The 15,697-nt window shown below is 45.3% G+C and overlaps 1 protein-coding gene across 2 annotated transcripts in view; it reads right to left on the reverse strand.

Annotated features, from left to right (window-relative positions):
- Positions 1 to 15,697, reverse strand: part of XPO5 (exportin 5) — a 30,031-nt gene that overhangs the window by 3,212 nt on the left and 11,122 nt on the right. For both annotated transcript variants that reach the window (XM_071576056.1, XM_071576047.1), the window contains exons 16-29: positions 14,599 to 14,754; positions 14,151 to 14,192; positions 13,490 to 13,579; positions 12,047 to 12,246; positions 11,324 to 11,423; positions 10,268 to 10,449; positions 5,369 to 5,469; positions 4,192 to 4,288; positions 3,522 to 3,658; positions 2,826 to 2,923; positions 2,312 to 2,358; positions 2,027 to 2,121; positions 1,092 to 1,154; positions 527 to 609 (exon numbers count right to left, since the gene is read on the reverse strand). In XM_071576056.1, coding sequence (XP_071432157.1) covers positions 527 to 609; positions 1,092 to 1,154; positions 2,027 to 2,121; positions 2,312 to 2,358; positions 2,826 to 2,923; positions 3,522 to 3,658; positions 4,192 to 4,288; positions 5,369 to 5,469; positions 10,268 to 10,449; positions 11,324 to 11,423; positions 12,047 to 12,246; positions 13,490 to 13,579; positions 14,151 to 14,192; positions 14,599 to 14,754 — 1,491 coding nt within the window. The remainder of the gene's footprint in view (positions 1 to 526; positions 610 to 1,091; positions 1,155 to 2,026; positions 2,122 to 2,311; positions 2,359 to 2,825; positions 2,924 to 3,521; positions 3,659 to 4,191; positions 4,289 to 5,368; positions 5,470 to 10,267; positions 10,450 to 11,323; positions 11,424 to 12,046; positions 12,247 to 13,489; positions 13,580 to 14,150; positions 14,193 to 14,598; positions 14,755 to 15,697) is intronic.

Consider the following 15,697-nt stretch of genomic DNA (forward strand, 5'->3'; position numbering starts at 1 on the left):
CTCCCAGGGAAAGGCCCCAAAGCACTCACGGACTCTCCCATCAGCTGCTACTCTCAAGTCACTGCAATAGCTTCTGCAAGAGCTTCTGAGGCTTCCACAGCAGAGGAGTACAGAGGCAACAGGATGAAGGTACTCTGCACAGTGGGTGGTGTTAACACTGTGGCTTCTGTACCAGCTCAGGCAGATTTTATAGAAAAAAACAAAGGCTTCTGGATGAAGTTCTTCCTTGTGAAGACTGGAGCCCAGGATAAAGGCAGAGCCAGGGAGCACCCTGGGGGCTGAATGCTGAGGGGTCTCTCCCCCAGAAGGACTGAAACTCTAGCTGAGTGTTATACTGGATCCCAACCCTCATTTGCTTTGTGGCTTCCACAAGGCCCTTAAAAATCATGCATGTTCCCAAGAGATGATTCACACACTGGGGAACGCTCCAGCAGCCTAGATCTCTGCAGCAACACTTGGCTGCACAACAGACAAGCATGACAGAGTACAGAGAAAGCATGGTGAAAGTCAGACAGTGTGCTCTTACCTCTTGCTTCATCAGACACTTGCCAAGCTCAGTGAGCTCTGCGTTGGCAGAGGGGGTCACCTCTGTGGCCATCGCCTCGTCATCTGCAGAGAAGAAGAAAGGCAGCACTGTGAACATGGCCTCCCAAGGATTGAGGGAGACACAGGGAGGCTGCAAGACCTAAGCTGGGAGTCAGGAGACAGCACACAGAACCAGAATGGTGGCAAAGATTGCCCAGAATATCTCTTTTCAAACAAAAAGCACCTACCCTTTGTGGGGCAGGAAGGATACCCAACTAGCCCCCTTCAGCTCCTGGGAAGACTGTAGAGCTCCCTCTTCTCCTTAGCCCTTCTCAGAACTTTAACAATCAGCTGCTCCAGCATGACACCTGTGAACCCTACAGCACATTTGTTTCTAGGCTAAGACTGGGTTTTTCTGTGGCCCCCAGACACAGTGGGCAGGACAGAACTGAAGGCCTATAACCCTCCACAGAACTTCCATCAACAGGCAAGTCTCTCCCTTAAGAAACAGGAAAAGTGCTTGTATACACCAAGGGCAGAAAAAGCAAATGTAGGCATTTACTCACCATCTCCATCTACAGCAGCAGTAGTGTTATGTTCAACATTTTTCTTAGAAACACAGCAAACAGCTGCAAAAACAGTTGCATGTCAGAGAAGTAGAAAAGGGAAAATACTACTTCAGAACATGCACAGATTATCCTACAGACTCTGATGGGCTCACATGTGCTTCAAGCTCCCCCAGCTGTTACACAGAATCTGACGAATCAGAAAGCCCAGTATAAAAGCCAAATGCTGCACTCCCTGGAAGGCTGTAACACTCCACCCACAGCACCTTCCCCCAGTGGAACCTGCTGCACAGTGGCTGCATCAAACTAATGAGAACAAGGAACATGCAAAACCATTTGAAGTCCATAACCCGAGAAGAACACCATTTTAAGGCAAAAGGCCAATCAAGAAAAGGAGACAGAAGACTGAGGATCTGTAATCTCTATCTGTAATCAATTTTCCCAGCTTCTCTGCTCAAAGTCACACTGATGAAAAAACAATGCTGGAGAAAGGGAAAACAGAAGGGAGACTGATCTGGAGGGGGACTATTCCCTCTGTCTGGCTACAGACATGGCAATTGCCAGCAACAAAACTACTCTACACTTCAGTTGTCCACAAATCCATGCCCCATACTGGGTTCCAGGGCACAGAAAGAGAGAACCCAGATTCCAAAGGACTGGACTCCTACTCCTACAGGGACAGTGCCAAAACCATGAAACTGTAAAGGCTAACAAAACAAAAGGAAAAAACTTCCTTCTGAAGGCTTTTAATTATCTCTTACTTGGTTTTAGCTAAGATTTTGGCAAGGCTAACTGTCACACTCCTGGCTTCTACAGACTATGTTAAACACTACTGACTGTTAAAGTTAAATTTTACTGCACATTGGGAATTCCTGTTCTCTTCTCCAGGGTAAACTTCCCAAATATTTCATGAGATCTAGTCTAATTTCACTTACTGACAAGATCCATGACTTCTCGGGTCAGCAGCCTGACCAGCTGTTCCTCAAGCACTTCCTGAGACTCAGGGTTATCATCTGCAGCATCATCCTCACTGGGGAGAAAAAAAATATAGTTTGAAAGGAGCCAATGCCTTAAAATATCCCCTCTGTCCAAGTAAAGGGAATGAGTCACCCCAGTGTTTTCCAGCCCTCTGCTGGCAGGGCTGTTCGTGGGGAAAGGGCCACATAAAAGAGCAAACCTCCATCCCATTTCCCTCTTTGTACCAAGGGGAGGAAGCTTACCAGAGCATGGTTCGCTGACTGATCACCTGCCATTTCTGGGACAGCCTCTGTTCAAGACAAAAGGAAAGATTCAATACCTTCTTAGGAGCCATACTGGACACAATGGAAGGAGACCCAAGCAATAGCTGCTGACAGAAGCACAAAAGCTTTAAACACAGCTCTCATGCCAAGACCCATTTTGAATGGCAAAAGAACTGCCACCAACTCTGCTGGCTGCAGGAATGTGAATAAGGTGTCAGGAAAATAGGAGGGGACAGGCAAAAAAACCCCCACAGAAATTCTCAGGGCTGCAGGTTCAGGAGTCAGTGTCCATGGGTTTGAATTCACAGCAAGGGGTGCTGTGCAACAGACGGAGTTCAACCCACATCAAAAGCTCCCCTAAACATCATCAAAATCATTAAGCATCAAGGCTCTGTCCTTGTCTCTTCTTGTTCTGTAGAGACATTCTCATATGTTGCTGTCAGCTGCTTAATAGCTGGGCTGTCAAGGAACAGGCATCAAACAGTTTTCTTACCATGTGCAAATAAGTAAAGAGTGGTCCCAGGATGGGGCAGACAAGGGTTTCGTAGTATTCTGAAGGGCAGGAGAGTACCAAGGGCTTCACAAACACACCTGCACAGAACCAGTTAAGGAAGATCTAGCTAATAAGGCCAGCTGCTAGGGAAGACTGTAGCACACTGCCCAAACAAGCCCATTCCACCATGAGAGGCCAAGGGAAAGACAACTTGAAGCCCATTTTCTTGCAGCTGTGAATTAACAAGTGGCATCTCTATACAGGACGAACATGAGGTATTCAGCTACTTCCCCCAACAGTTCAGTTGAGAAAGCTGAGGATGCTTAGCACCCATTTCCTTGCTGTGAGACAGCTCTGGAAAGTGGGTTGGGAAGCCCACATGGTCTCGCACACAGGCAACCCTACTGCCAAGCTCTTCATTACCTAAACTCCCTTGCCCACCAGAAGGCACCACCCATCTCTCACGGTGCCTCCAGAACCACACAAATCCTTTGCATTTATTGTTTCTGACCCCATGCACTGCTGTTTCTGCTTGTACCCTCCTGGGCTCACGCCTCATCCATACCAGGTGTATCCTTGTTTGTTTACCTTCTCAATCACCCTTCTTTGCCTCCAGCCATACTGAAAGCAATGCAGGTTTTCAGTGTATGTATTCAAAGCCTCCCTAGCTAGCCTGAGACAGTGCTGGAAGGATACGGAGCATGGGACGCAGTCTGTAATCAGGAATGTTGTTGAGGTTGTTGAAAGCAGAGCTGAGGAGCTGGGTGGCGAGACCCTCAACGGTGTAGAAATCCTGTTGCATGGAGGGGCCTGCATTTCCCAGGATGTGAAAACTTCAACAAAAGAACCTCAAGTTAGTTGCAAATCTGCTAGGTAACAGGTACCATATCTCTGGCCTGCAAAAGCTACAAGTACTATCACCTCGAGATTAGACTGTTGCCATGTTCCTAAACAAATACTATAGAGGAATTTTAGCACTGTATCTCTTTTTTTCTGGGATATCTGCACAGGGACAATGAATTAAGCACTGAAGCACCACAAGGTACTTTCAAGTGCTGACGTATCCCAACAAGTAATTAAAAGTGACAGAAGAGACAAACTAGATCACTTAAGTGCTCCAATCCAACTACCTAACTGCAGGAAGAGCTAAAAGCAGATCCACGTTTTCAGGCACTTTTTCCAGAGACTGTACCATATGTAAGCAGCACAACCATTCTGTATAGTCCACCACTGCAGCTTGTACTTGGATATTACAGGATACAGTTTGCGTCCGAAGTCTAACTCTAAAAGAAGTCAGGACTCAGTGAGAGCCTACTGCTCCAGCTGTGCAATGTTGGATTGTGTGTGAGAAATCTGGTGCTCTTACCAGTTGTCGTAGAGGGTACAAAAGAAGCCCTGCATCCTTTCTAAGACTGTTTTGTAAACAGGAGAGTCATAAAGCTCCAGCAAAGGCTGAGGGAGACCTGTGGTAAAGAATAGACTTCAGTTACATTAATGAGAGAGCATGGTGCACCTTCAGGACATCCTGGGCAGGCCCCGGCCAGCTTGATGGCAGGGAGGGAAGATCTTGGCAAGTACAACATGCATCCAAATGGGAAGAGGTCCAGCAACCCTGGGTCAGAACTGACCAGAGGTCAGCCAAGTTCAGGTTAGTTGTACTCAGAGCAGAGGTGTTTCCACTAAGGTTGTTATAGCCACCTCATTTTTCCAAAGTAAAACTTAAGCTATCAGAACTCAGTGAGCAGCAAAGCTGACAGTTGTGCAGCTTCTCTAACACCTCATTCCTTCAGGTTTGTAGTCTCTGTCAGGACACAAGCTGCTGTTGAACTATGACATTAAGAAGTTTAGAGCAGAGATAAAGACCCTGCTGCTTTATGTGCAGGTGTTCACAAACAGTTTTCAGATCACAGAGAACACGTAAAGGAAGCATGTCTTCATTTTACAGATATGAAATGGAAATAAGAAAGACAAAGCAGCTTCCCCAAAATATTTCTCTGTCAGAACCTGAAATTAAACCCTAATTTCCAAAGTCATGATCCACCCTTTATCCACGAGACCACACACTTACTTCTGCTTGGCTGGAAAAGCTTCTGTGCTCACAAGCACAAACCTGTTTTAAGATGGTTCCAAAAGCCTCCTTTCTAATGCTCTGTCTGGAAACAAATGACAGGGCCATACTGCACAACTTGGCTCGTGCCCTCCAGAACAGATCTCTGCACAAGCACTCGGGGCTTCTGCTGAGCACTAATACTGCTCAAAGGCAGAGAGCTGGAGCAACCCCCAGGCCCTGCAACCCGATACGCCATGTTGCAGAGACCACCACCCAGCTGGGATAAGCAGTTTGGTAGGGTACCCTTTTCATGCAGAGGAAGTGAATTTATCTGAGACCAGTAACTTAACACCTTAATTTCGGCAGGTTCAAATCATAGCCAAGCTGCATATACTATGAAAAAATGGCTCTCCAGCTCCTTTTCACTTCCACTGCTATGGATGGACTACTCTTGAAGAATCTGTGACATTACTCTCGAAGAGAGGGCTCTTACCTAGAAGGGTATTCTTCTCCACCTCCAGCATGTCTAAGGCCTTTGCAAATGTATCCCCCAGCCTAGCCATTATCTCTGGCATGTAGAGATTGTTGTGAGTCCTGAAATAGAAGAGCACTTGGTTTATACTCATGTAAGTCAATACCTTTGCCCTTGACAGTGCGATCCTCTCCAGCTTGTGGACAGCTCTTCTGAGGCAGATGATGAGGAAGGTGAGACCAAGCACATGTGCATGGGATCCCCCTTCCCCACCTGCAAAAATATTGGGGAAACTGACCCAACAGAGACATGGAGTGACTCCATCTCATGTCCTGAATCTCTTGGCTGCCCCTTTCACTTATTTCAGTTCCTCCCACCCCTTGCGAACACTGGCAGTAAAAACACCCAGCAATTCTCCAGTTGATGCTGGGAACAGCTTATTAGCTTGGCCAAAGGGATCAGAGAATGTTATTTTTAAACTGACAAGACATGGATTCTATAATCTCAAAACATCTTCTGCACCTAAGGTCCCTTCAGAGGGAAGAGCTCTTTCAGCTCCAAAATACACACATTGCCCCTCAGGGATGGGTCACAAGCCCCAGAATGGCAGGTGGCACTGGAGGGACACTAGTGAGAACATCAGTCCAATTAGATGTTACTCGTGGCAGACACATGTGCCCCCTGGACAACACATCCAGCTGCGAACAATTCCGCATCATCAGGAGGTGGCCCCAGTCAGCTCTCTGCAAGGGACACCAATTCAGCCATGGGTGGCTGCTTCTTGCCATCCAGGCCAAAACGGGTCCCCCCTCTTAGTCAGGGTACTGACACTCAGAGCTGGACTTGGCAGGGGGTGTCTGTCTCACCTACCTCTCTCCTTTGAGACCTCAGACCTCCACTGTGGGTGTCGCCAGCTGCACACAGCACAAATCCTGCAGCCTCCTCCAAAACTGCAATGCCATTGTACCTGCTGCTAGAGGTGATCAAGGGCAACTCAGTATCTCCCCCTCAAGCAGCGTTTCCCAAAGCAGGGGGGTACATGGGAATGGCTGGGGGAAGGGAGTGTGGACAGACTTCAGTATGTTTTCCAGTCTCAGCTTTCACTCATGTATTGTTTGGTTTTTAGTTTTTTTTAAGGTCTATGTTCAAAATCCTGGCAACCCCGATGCAGTGATGTCTGCCTGCCTTTGCAGAAAGCCCAAGCTCGCTCCAAAACAGCAACTATCCTGTTTCTCTCTGCAAGTGTTAAATACTTTCTTGTTCACTGCACGTGAGGAAGGCAAGTATGTAAGCTTCACTGGAAGGAGCTACACAAGTGAGTTCTTAATGACTCATACTCTCATTCTGGGCTGGACCTAACACCATGCAACAGGCCTCAAAGGGGCACAAGCTTGATTCTACTTTGCCAAGAAGAGCCAGGCAACAGCCCAGCTACCACTGAAGTTTGGTTACTGTTATTCCACTATCTCAGAAAACTGTGAGTTTCTGCTTGATGCTATCCTGAAACCTGGCTACTGAAATAATCCCTTGTATGTCTCCTGCCAGCTCCAAGACAATGTTGGATTTGCTTCATGCTGGGCAGTGGGGCAAACCAAAGGACTGTCGAATTGCAGTGGTTAACCTTGAAATCTCACTGTTCTCCAGCAGGATGGGCCAGTCATATCCTAAAGGTGTGGTCACGTTCCTTAGTTGTTTCAGAGTCCTTGAAGCATTTTCTGAAGTTTGACAGTTGAGAGGGGAGATGTTCACTCACCGGCTGATCTCCCTTAATACTTTAGCAAGTTCCCAGTGGTAATAGAGAGAGAATGGCCAACCAACTGCTCCCTAAGGGAGTTAAAAAAACATCCAACAGCCCTTATACATGATGATGATGATGATGTAGCCCCTAGTCATGTTCCAGGTTAGACTCTGAGCACTCCTGGGCATCCCATACACAGGATACATGTAAACAAAAAAATTCAAGGGACATTTATGATTTGCAAAAGACAAGGATATGGCAGTACTTGGAGAATTTTCAGTGGTCACAGCTCTGCTAAAAAGAGCATCTGATGCCTAGAGGGATGGGCTTGAAGACCAGAAGATGAGTCCCTTAAGACTGCCCACAAGTGAAGAATCTTTTTCCAAAGCTGGAGCTGTACACAATGAAAATGCCTAAAGCATCCATGTGTATCCAAGAATTCTTTCACCCACCAGCATTAATGCTTTGGTAATGTCAGCATCTCCTCATCAGGAGGTTCAAAAAAGCCTTTGTCTATGCAAAGCGTTTGCTGAGGCTGACCAGTCCATGTGTAACAAAACAGGAGCAAATCCCTGCACAATAAAGGCACTGGACCAATCAGTTCACACAGCTACTGACTGCAGAAAAGCACCGTTTTCTCAAGGTGGCTGAAAATTATGATTTGAGTTTAAAGTCAAGAGTGAACATTTTAAGACAGAAGCTAGAAGACACTTAGATGAAATAAGGTACCACAGAGGAGAGGAGAATCATCACTCTGAAAGCTGCAAGCAGATTAACAAAACAACCTCAAAATAGTTCAGTAAATAAAACTACAGAGACAAATACAGGTATGCACAAAAAGATGCCACTCAAAACTACCTTTTTTTTCCTTGTTACCTGGAGTGTGTCATTCTTCGATCTCATGCACGACCTAACTTCAGGCTACTTACGACCCTAGAAAAGGCCCAGTGGCTTAATGGCTTTCACTGCTTCTGTCTGCTAACACTGCAGAAGAATGCCACACACTACCCAGAGAGCAGCAGACCCACCTGGTTCAGCCTGAAAAATGCCCCTTTTTTGCACACTGGTGCCTGACTTAGTGCTCAGTTTAGCTGCTCAGCAGGACCCATGCTGCTGGCACTTGCAGACCTGTTCACAAAGAAACCAAATCTGCAGGGACTTCCACATCTCTGTCCCACATGAGCAACACTGGACATCGCCTATCCCTACAAAGAGCTACGTAACGGCACAGAGCTAAGAGAAGCATCTATTCCCAAGCAGTAATGAAATTATGTCCCCAAAGGCATTCTCAAAACAGGCAGCATTCCTGCCAGCAAGCTTTCCTCATATCCCTGTACTTCCTGCCTGCTGAGATTCCATATTCTCCTGTGTTATCCATATTGAAAAGGGCCTGAGGAAGCAGTACATGGAAAAGGCACCAAAAGTCAGCAAAGAACACAGCAAGAGCTCATAGCACAAGATCCAACATTTCCAAAAAGACATGTCATCAACATTTGCACCGAACAACTATGAGCTAGCAGTTGTCATATAAAGAGGCCTCTATATCCAGCAGCAGCAAAGAAAAAAATATGAAGTATAAAGTTCTACTGCTCATAATACATCATCCATTGGTTCTTGTTGGAGCATCTATCCTTAAGAAAAGCTGGATAACTCTGGTCAAAGTACAGTCTGCTCCATGTATGTTACTACCTCAAACTCAGAAAATATTTTGGCCTGCAGGTGAGAAGTCTGAACACCACAGATATATTATCTAAAAAAAAATGCGAATCAGCCAGGGAGCCTCTTTCTTCATGTACATGGGGAGGTACTTGCTATAGAACATAGCTTGTGTATTCTTGGAAGTGGTAAATAGGTAGGCACAGAGTTTCTGCTTCTTCACAAGTAGTGATACAAGTTGGATGATAATTTCCTAAGCTGCTTGTAACAGAGATCTCAAGTGTTGTTACTAACGTGTAAGCTTCTGGCAAGAACAGTGACTGCATGAACAAAAAGTCTGTCTGTTGCAGTCTGTTCAGACCTTAGCAAGTGTTGGTCTTACACTATGAAACATGTTGCAGGCTCTGAAAGAAACGGCATGAGGCTACCTCTACTCAAGCAACTCTACCTAACCTCTCCCAAATGTTCATGAGCAGGATCTTCAGCCTTCCAGAAAAAAGGCAAAAACACTTCAAGCACAACTCTGCAGCTGTACCTGCTCACTGGCCAAAGCACCACACACTGTGCTACACAGAGCTTAGTGATAAGAACCACCGCTCAGGTGGGCCAAGGCAACATGCGCTTGTCCTACCAGCCCAGCATGTTGCTTCTCACTTGAAGCAGCACATTCCTGAGCTCAGTGATTACCGAACATACCTGACTGAATAGAGCTCAAGTAATAGGGCCTTTTTCCTCCCACACCTGCGAGATGAAAAATCTCTGAAAATGCTCTTTCCCAACAGGCCGTTGCCATGGACAGAGCCTCAACTTTTCAAGTATGTAACATGCAGAGTTATGGCACAAAATTCTTCCACTGGTCTGGCAAAATCCCAGTGTCAGGAGTTATCCTGAGACAGATTCCTCCCTTATAATTCTGGGAACTGTGTTATTCAGGATTTCCCTTTTCTGCCTTCTCTTGCTCCCTCCTCTGGCTGCCCCAGATCTACATAATGCCAGTGACACGCAGAGAGGCACTGCATGGTAGCAACAGCCTGAGAGTATGCATCCACTGATTGCCAGAGCAGACAGTGCTTCAGGAGGCTGCTGTTCACGTTCAGCAAAACCAGCTTAATTTAACACTGAAGAGAGAACAACGCAATGCGATGAGAGCTGGGACTGCCCTGGTGGTGACCGGAGAGGTGGCCTTGTAGGGGCTGAGGGCAGAGCAGAGATGTTAGTTGAGAAATCATTAAGTGGGTTGGCAGATTTATAGCAGTGGAGGTGGGGGAGGCAACCCCAGCCCAGGCTCCCATTGGCTTTGATGGACTCTTGTAGGCCAGGCCAATGGATATTTAGAAGGCTCCAGTTTCCCCAGTGCCATTCCCCACTGAGAACAGTCAGGAACAGTACTTGGGGCACCTGCACCAGCCTGTGTTCCCACTGGCTTCTCTGGGAAAACATGCTCCGAGCATTCCATGTATTTACCGCAGTTTGGCTTTCAGAGATTGGTAAGACAACAGAAATTATTTCAAGTCAACTTAACCCACCTTATGAGAGCAAGTAAATTGTCAAAAAGCTTCAGGACCTGCTCTGTGCAGGGATTGCGGTAGATTGGAGTTCCACTGGGTAGGTATCCCAAAAAGAATCCTCCAGCTTTTGCCTCTTCAAGAGCAGCAGGCCAGCGAGCTCGTTTCACAACTCCCATAATTGTGGTCACACAAAAGCTTATCTGTAGCAAGAAATGTGGAGAAAGCATTTCTTAGCGAGAGCACAGTCTGAATAAATAGGTTTTCAGAGAAACTCATCATCATCCTATCTCAAAGGCAATGCTCTACAGTGAGCCTAACCTGGTGGCAGAATCAACCTTTGTTGCGTTTGCTGCCAAAAAAATGTAGCAAATTATCATACTCCATTCCATCATCTTCAGAGAGCCTTGGCCATGGCAGGACGGCCTAGGAATTCACTATTAGACAAAGCATCAATGCACACAGTCTCACAAGTATGCAAACAGCTAGGTAGGGTGCCCTCTAAAAGCAAGGGTCTACACCATCAGTTCCTCATCTCCTTCATGTGCTGGGACAGATGCAGAGATCCATGATGACACAATGATCCAACTGAATTAGCCTCAAATTGCAAGCACAGGTCTGTGGACTGCATTTCAGTGTCTTCTACAGACCTAAAGACAGCAACTCCATCTGTAGTCTAAGTGAAGACTTTCCACTAACAACTCAAACATGAATCTTCTTGGATGAAATTATATTCCATGCTGCAGTCTCAGTATGTCTGCCATTCTGCCTGGCTCAAAAAGCACAATTCACCGAGCTGTATCTCCACAAAGCCATTGCTTCTCCAAAACCAAACTCTACTACACAAAGAATAGGGAACAGCTTAATTCATTTTGGTGAATAATCTATATGCTCTTTCCTGTAGCTCAAAGAGCAGAAGTCAGCCTGTTATTCTGCAACCTGACAAGACTACTGATCTGCATTCTAAAGAAGCAGATGATCAGGAGACCTTGTGTGTAATCACAACAGCAATGAGGGATGGAAGGAGGCAAGTCTCACCTCACCAACAATTACACCTCTCCTGGTAATGATACTCACTCTAGAGCGGTTCAGGCCACTAGGGTCTTCCAAGACTGGACTGGCAGTTTTGTTGTCTGCACCCACATAGGAGATAAAGGCTTCAGGATCCGAGAGGACTCTGGTAGCAGCAAAAGACAGCAGTGGGGATTATTGTTGCTACCAGGGAATTTGCATGGAACTTTGCACTGGCAATAAACATCTAAACAAACAAAAAGCAGGCTAGAGAGACTAGCTAGTGCTCCATCCTGTGTGAGGGGACATGATTAAAAAGCACCAGAGATGTATACACTCTCCAAACATCTCCAGTTCTCTTGGGCCATGGGGATCAAAAACCTCTGAATCTCTTATGAAGACAGCCCTGCTGAGAAAACTCTCGTACATGCCCAGCTACACAGGGCTGCAGGACACCTCAGCTTTAATAAGGAGAGCTCAGCTTTGTACCTTCTCCTAGGGATGAGCAAAGGCATCTTTAATTTCTTATTTTTTGCAAATGCTTTGGGGGCATGCTGAGGAATGTTCCCCCATTACCTTAAACAAGTCTCACCTAGCAGTTTTCAGCAAACAGCATTTGGATTGTTGGCAGCTTCTCAACTGCAGGAGAGCTATTATCACAATGACTGCCCAGAGCATAGGAGGCCATCAGGCACTCCACCACCTTCATTTCATTTGTGTCTTCCCTTATTAGGCATAATGTTACCTCTGGAACATCTCCAGCTCAAAGCTCAGAAAAATGACCCATACCTCTGCATCTCTGGGGAGAGCCATAAGCCAGCAACAGGAGCCATGAGCTCCTCCAGGAAAGCTTTCTGTCGCTCATAGTCCTTAAACTGGTTGCTGATGAGGACAAGGGCCTCCATAAGAGCACATTTCTCCATCTGCGTCAGAAGTAGCTCATTGGAGAGCAGTTGTTTCACGTGGTTGTACAACATCTCAAAGTTTGGCTAGAAAACATATCCAAGTAGAAGAGCATCATGCATTTGGTGTGGAGGAGGGCCAGTGGGGGAAGCAGAGAAGGGGTGTACTGTACAGCTGGAAAAGCATGTCTGTTACTTTTTCTCTACATAGTCATCTCCTCCTCAGACTCAAGTTTCTCTGATTGTTCAGACTAAGAGAACTTCTATTTTTTTCCCCTGCCCTTCTATCATTATCCTGCATCCAGTTTCCTTTCGCTCTCAAGAATGACTGAAAAAGGAAATCTCTCTCTAGGCAGTCACACCCCTTAAAGCAGTGTCACACCACAAAACAGTTGTGCTGCTTTTATTCACAGAAAGTGACTTAGGACTCTTCCATCTCTTTGCTCACAACGACATAAGTAACAACTCATACGAATACTACTATCTCCACAGGAATTCTTGAGTTTGTTCCCTACCTTCTCTAGTTGCAATCACATCTACCTATAATTTTGGCATTAGCAGTCATTCCCCTTCAGCAAAGTCCTCTTAACATCTTTTGGGGCAGCCCTGGGTTCTTGGCTTTTCCAGTGCAGATGTCTGGCTGGCCATGAGAAAAAGATAGCTACAGCCCAAAGACCAGTAAAGTGGAACAAAGACCAACCCACCAGTTCTTAGCATCTTATAGCGGAATGCAGACTAGAACCCCTAAATAACCTTAATTAGCATCCTTTAACTACACATTTGTTTAAAATAATTCTAGAGCCCCCTTCACAAAAACAAACATCTCTAAAAGCAGTTCATGCTGAATGTGGGCTGTTGAGTTTGGCAAAACAAACAAAAGGTGGCTCATGGGTTTGGAATGTTTGTCAATTCTCATCTCCTCAAGCTCATTCAGAAAACAACTGTTCTCCTCTTCTTCCTACATTCTCTTAAGTAACAGAAGAAAGTCTAGGAAGATTAGTCATGCATCTTTAGCTAATGAATGAATTGAGACCATCCCAGGTGACAACATGGAAATTTGGTAAACATTCCTATAAAAGCAATGCAGTGCTGCTTGCATCCTCCTCTTCATTCCTTTTACATTTAACTAATCACGTTACAATTCAACTCTTCAGGCAGGATATTTATCGGGGGGGAAGAAGGGAGGTATGGGGAATAAAACATTGTCATTTGTGCAGCAGGAATGTTTTTTGCAAGAAAAGCAGAGACTGCAGGCAAGGAAGGTGAAGATCCCACAAAATCCAACTGAAACTGAGGCAAGACTCTTCATGACAAAATTGCATTTACATACCAGGACAAGCTGAGGGTAATCCCGACACATCTTTATGATTGAGGAGCATGCATGCCTTCTCACATTCTTCACTGCTCGAGTTCTAGGAGCCTGGACAGACATAACAAACATCAATGCAATGAAACAGAAGTTCTGATAAATGCAGGGTATCTTCAAGAAACAAACGCATTACATATTGTTTTCTCCACCACTGAGAACAGATCAAAAAAACATTTCCATGTGTCCTTTCCCCAAATAATCCTGCAGCAATCAAATTTCCTCTGCCAAGCAGTAGCCAGCTCAAGAAGTTCATGTTCAAACAAGTTGTACTTCAGGAGTGAGGATGCCATGGCTCTTACTATTTCAAGACTCCAAGCACTCGCATCCTTCAGAGCCATGTATACCAATTACTGAAGAATACTGACAGCTAGTGAAGGACCAGGGAGCTAAGAGTACTGGCCTTACACCATATCTGTGGCCTTCTAAGTTTGTGAGCCAAAGCTTGGTAGGCTATGACAACCATGAAAAGATCAGTAATATCTAGACTCCCCAGCTTTTCCAGGAGCAGAACAATACTCAAGAAACATAGTACAGCAGTCTTTTCGGACTCAGTACGCTCTACAATAGAGTATGATTTGATCCAACTGTTACAGCTCATTAGCAGATAGCAATTCAGACGTACCTTACTTTCTTCTGTAACTTCAAAGGTAACCGAAGCAAACAACTGCAAGAAAAAGGAGGAAAAATCCAAAAACTCACATAATTTGTTAATATCTAGCACTTGCATCTGTTTGAGCTCAAGGATAGATCATCAGATTTTAGCACAATTTCACCAAAGACAGTAAAGACCCCTTGACTAAGTTGAAAGACGAATCATCATTACAGTGAGACCTTGAAATAAAACACGGTGTTTACTGGCTAGAGCACGTGCTTTAAGACTTAAGGCTAAGAAATTCCAGTTATTCGACATTATTGTTCTTGAAAAAGCCTCAGTTTCAGTTTTTCCCATCTTCGACCTGTCCTTCCCTGACACCAAGTAACACTAAGGCGATTAGCTCCTGATGTTTAGTTACGAGAATGCTGCACCACAAAACGCCCACCCGATTTTAGCATGCTTTGCATGTACCTACCTTGGAAAGCACTTGGGGTAGGTATTCTTGTCGGTAAGTGACAAATGGAAAGAGAGCAGAGACATTGGTGAGCACACAGGACAGGATGAGAGGATCTTTTGTTTCAAAATTAAGGACAAGCTGCAGCAGCTCTATGCCATCATTCACTGGGATTTCCTACAAAGGTAGCAAAAATAAAGAAGAAGGAAAGAAAAAAGGAGGCAAGACTCAATACTTCAGCCTGCAGGACACTTCCTACAACACCTAGGGTTAGGCCATGTAGCTGCTGCCACCCTATCAGGCCTCTCAGCTGAACACATCTTTCTCAAAGCAGAAAAAGTAGCAGAAAACTCAGTGCAACTGTGTGCTATGTGCACTTGCTGAGGAAGGAAGGACAGCAGCACTGCCGTTGATGGCAGGGCAGTCCTGAGACATCAGTTTCTAGTCCCCATACATTGCTTGCACTTCTGGGAAAGGCAAATTTCCTCTCTCTGGCTCCCAATTCTCCTCTTGAGTCTGTCCAACAGATTCCATGCTTAACCAAGTCTATACACCCATATAAATATTCTACTGTGTTTCAACTGATGAACTATAAGTGCATGAGCAGACTATCTAATAAAAAAACCAAGTCAGTCTACATCAGACTGACTAAAAAATTCTTTCCTTCTGATTTATTCTGTTGAATAAAAAGCAGAGACAAAATGCTTCTGATCCTACTCCCTAGGCATGAGTTTCTCTCTGTTAGTTAGAAGTTAAAAAAAAACACTGAAAAAATCTAATGAGGGGATAATCAAAAAGAATGAACTCATGAAATTTCTCCTTAGGCAGCCTTCTTCCCCTCTAGCAAGGCACTATGCCAAAGCATGTCACCTGAACATTCTCCTCTGATTTCTCATGGCATTATGTCCAGAACCAAAACATACCTGAGAAAAAGCTAGTATGAGTTTGGTCCCATCTAAAGGAGGGTCCTCATGAGAATAGCTCACAAAATAATATGAGTTTTTGCATGGAGTTACTATAACCAGTTGCTACAAACTTTTCAAGAACAACACAGCTGAAAAAACCCACTTGTGTCAACCCAGAACAAGCCAGGAGTAGGCAAGAGCGTTGGCCACACATA

The sequence above is a fragment of the Pithys albifrons genome, chromosome 2, assembly GCF_047495875.1.
Source record: "Pithys albifrons albifrons isolate INPA30051 chromosome 2, PitAlb_v1, whole genome shotgun sequence".
Classification (NCBI taxonomy): domain Eukaryota; kingdom Metazoa; phylum Chordata; class Aves; order Passeriformes; family Thamnophilidae; genus Pithys; species Pithys albifrons.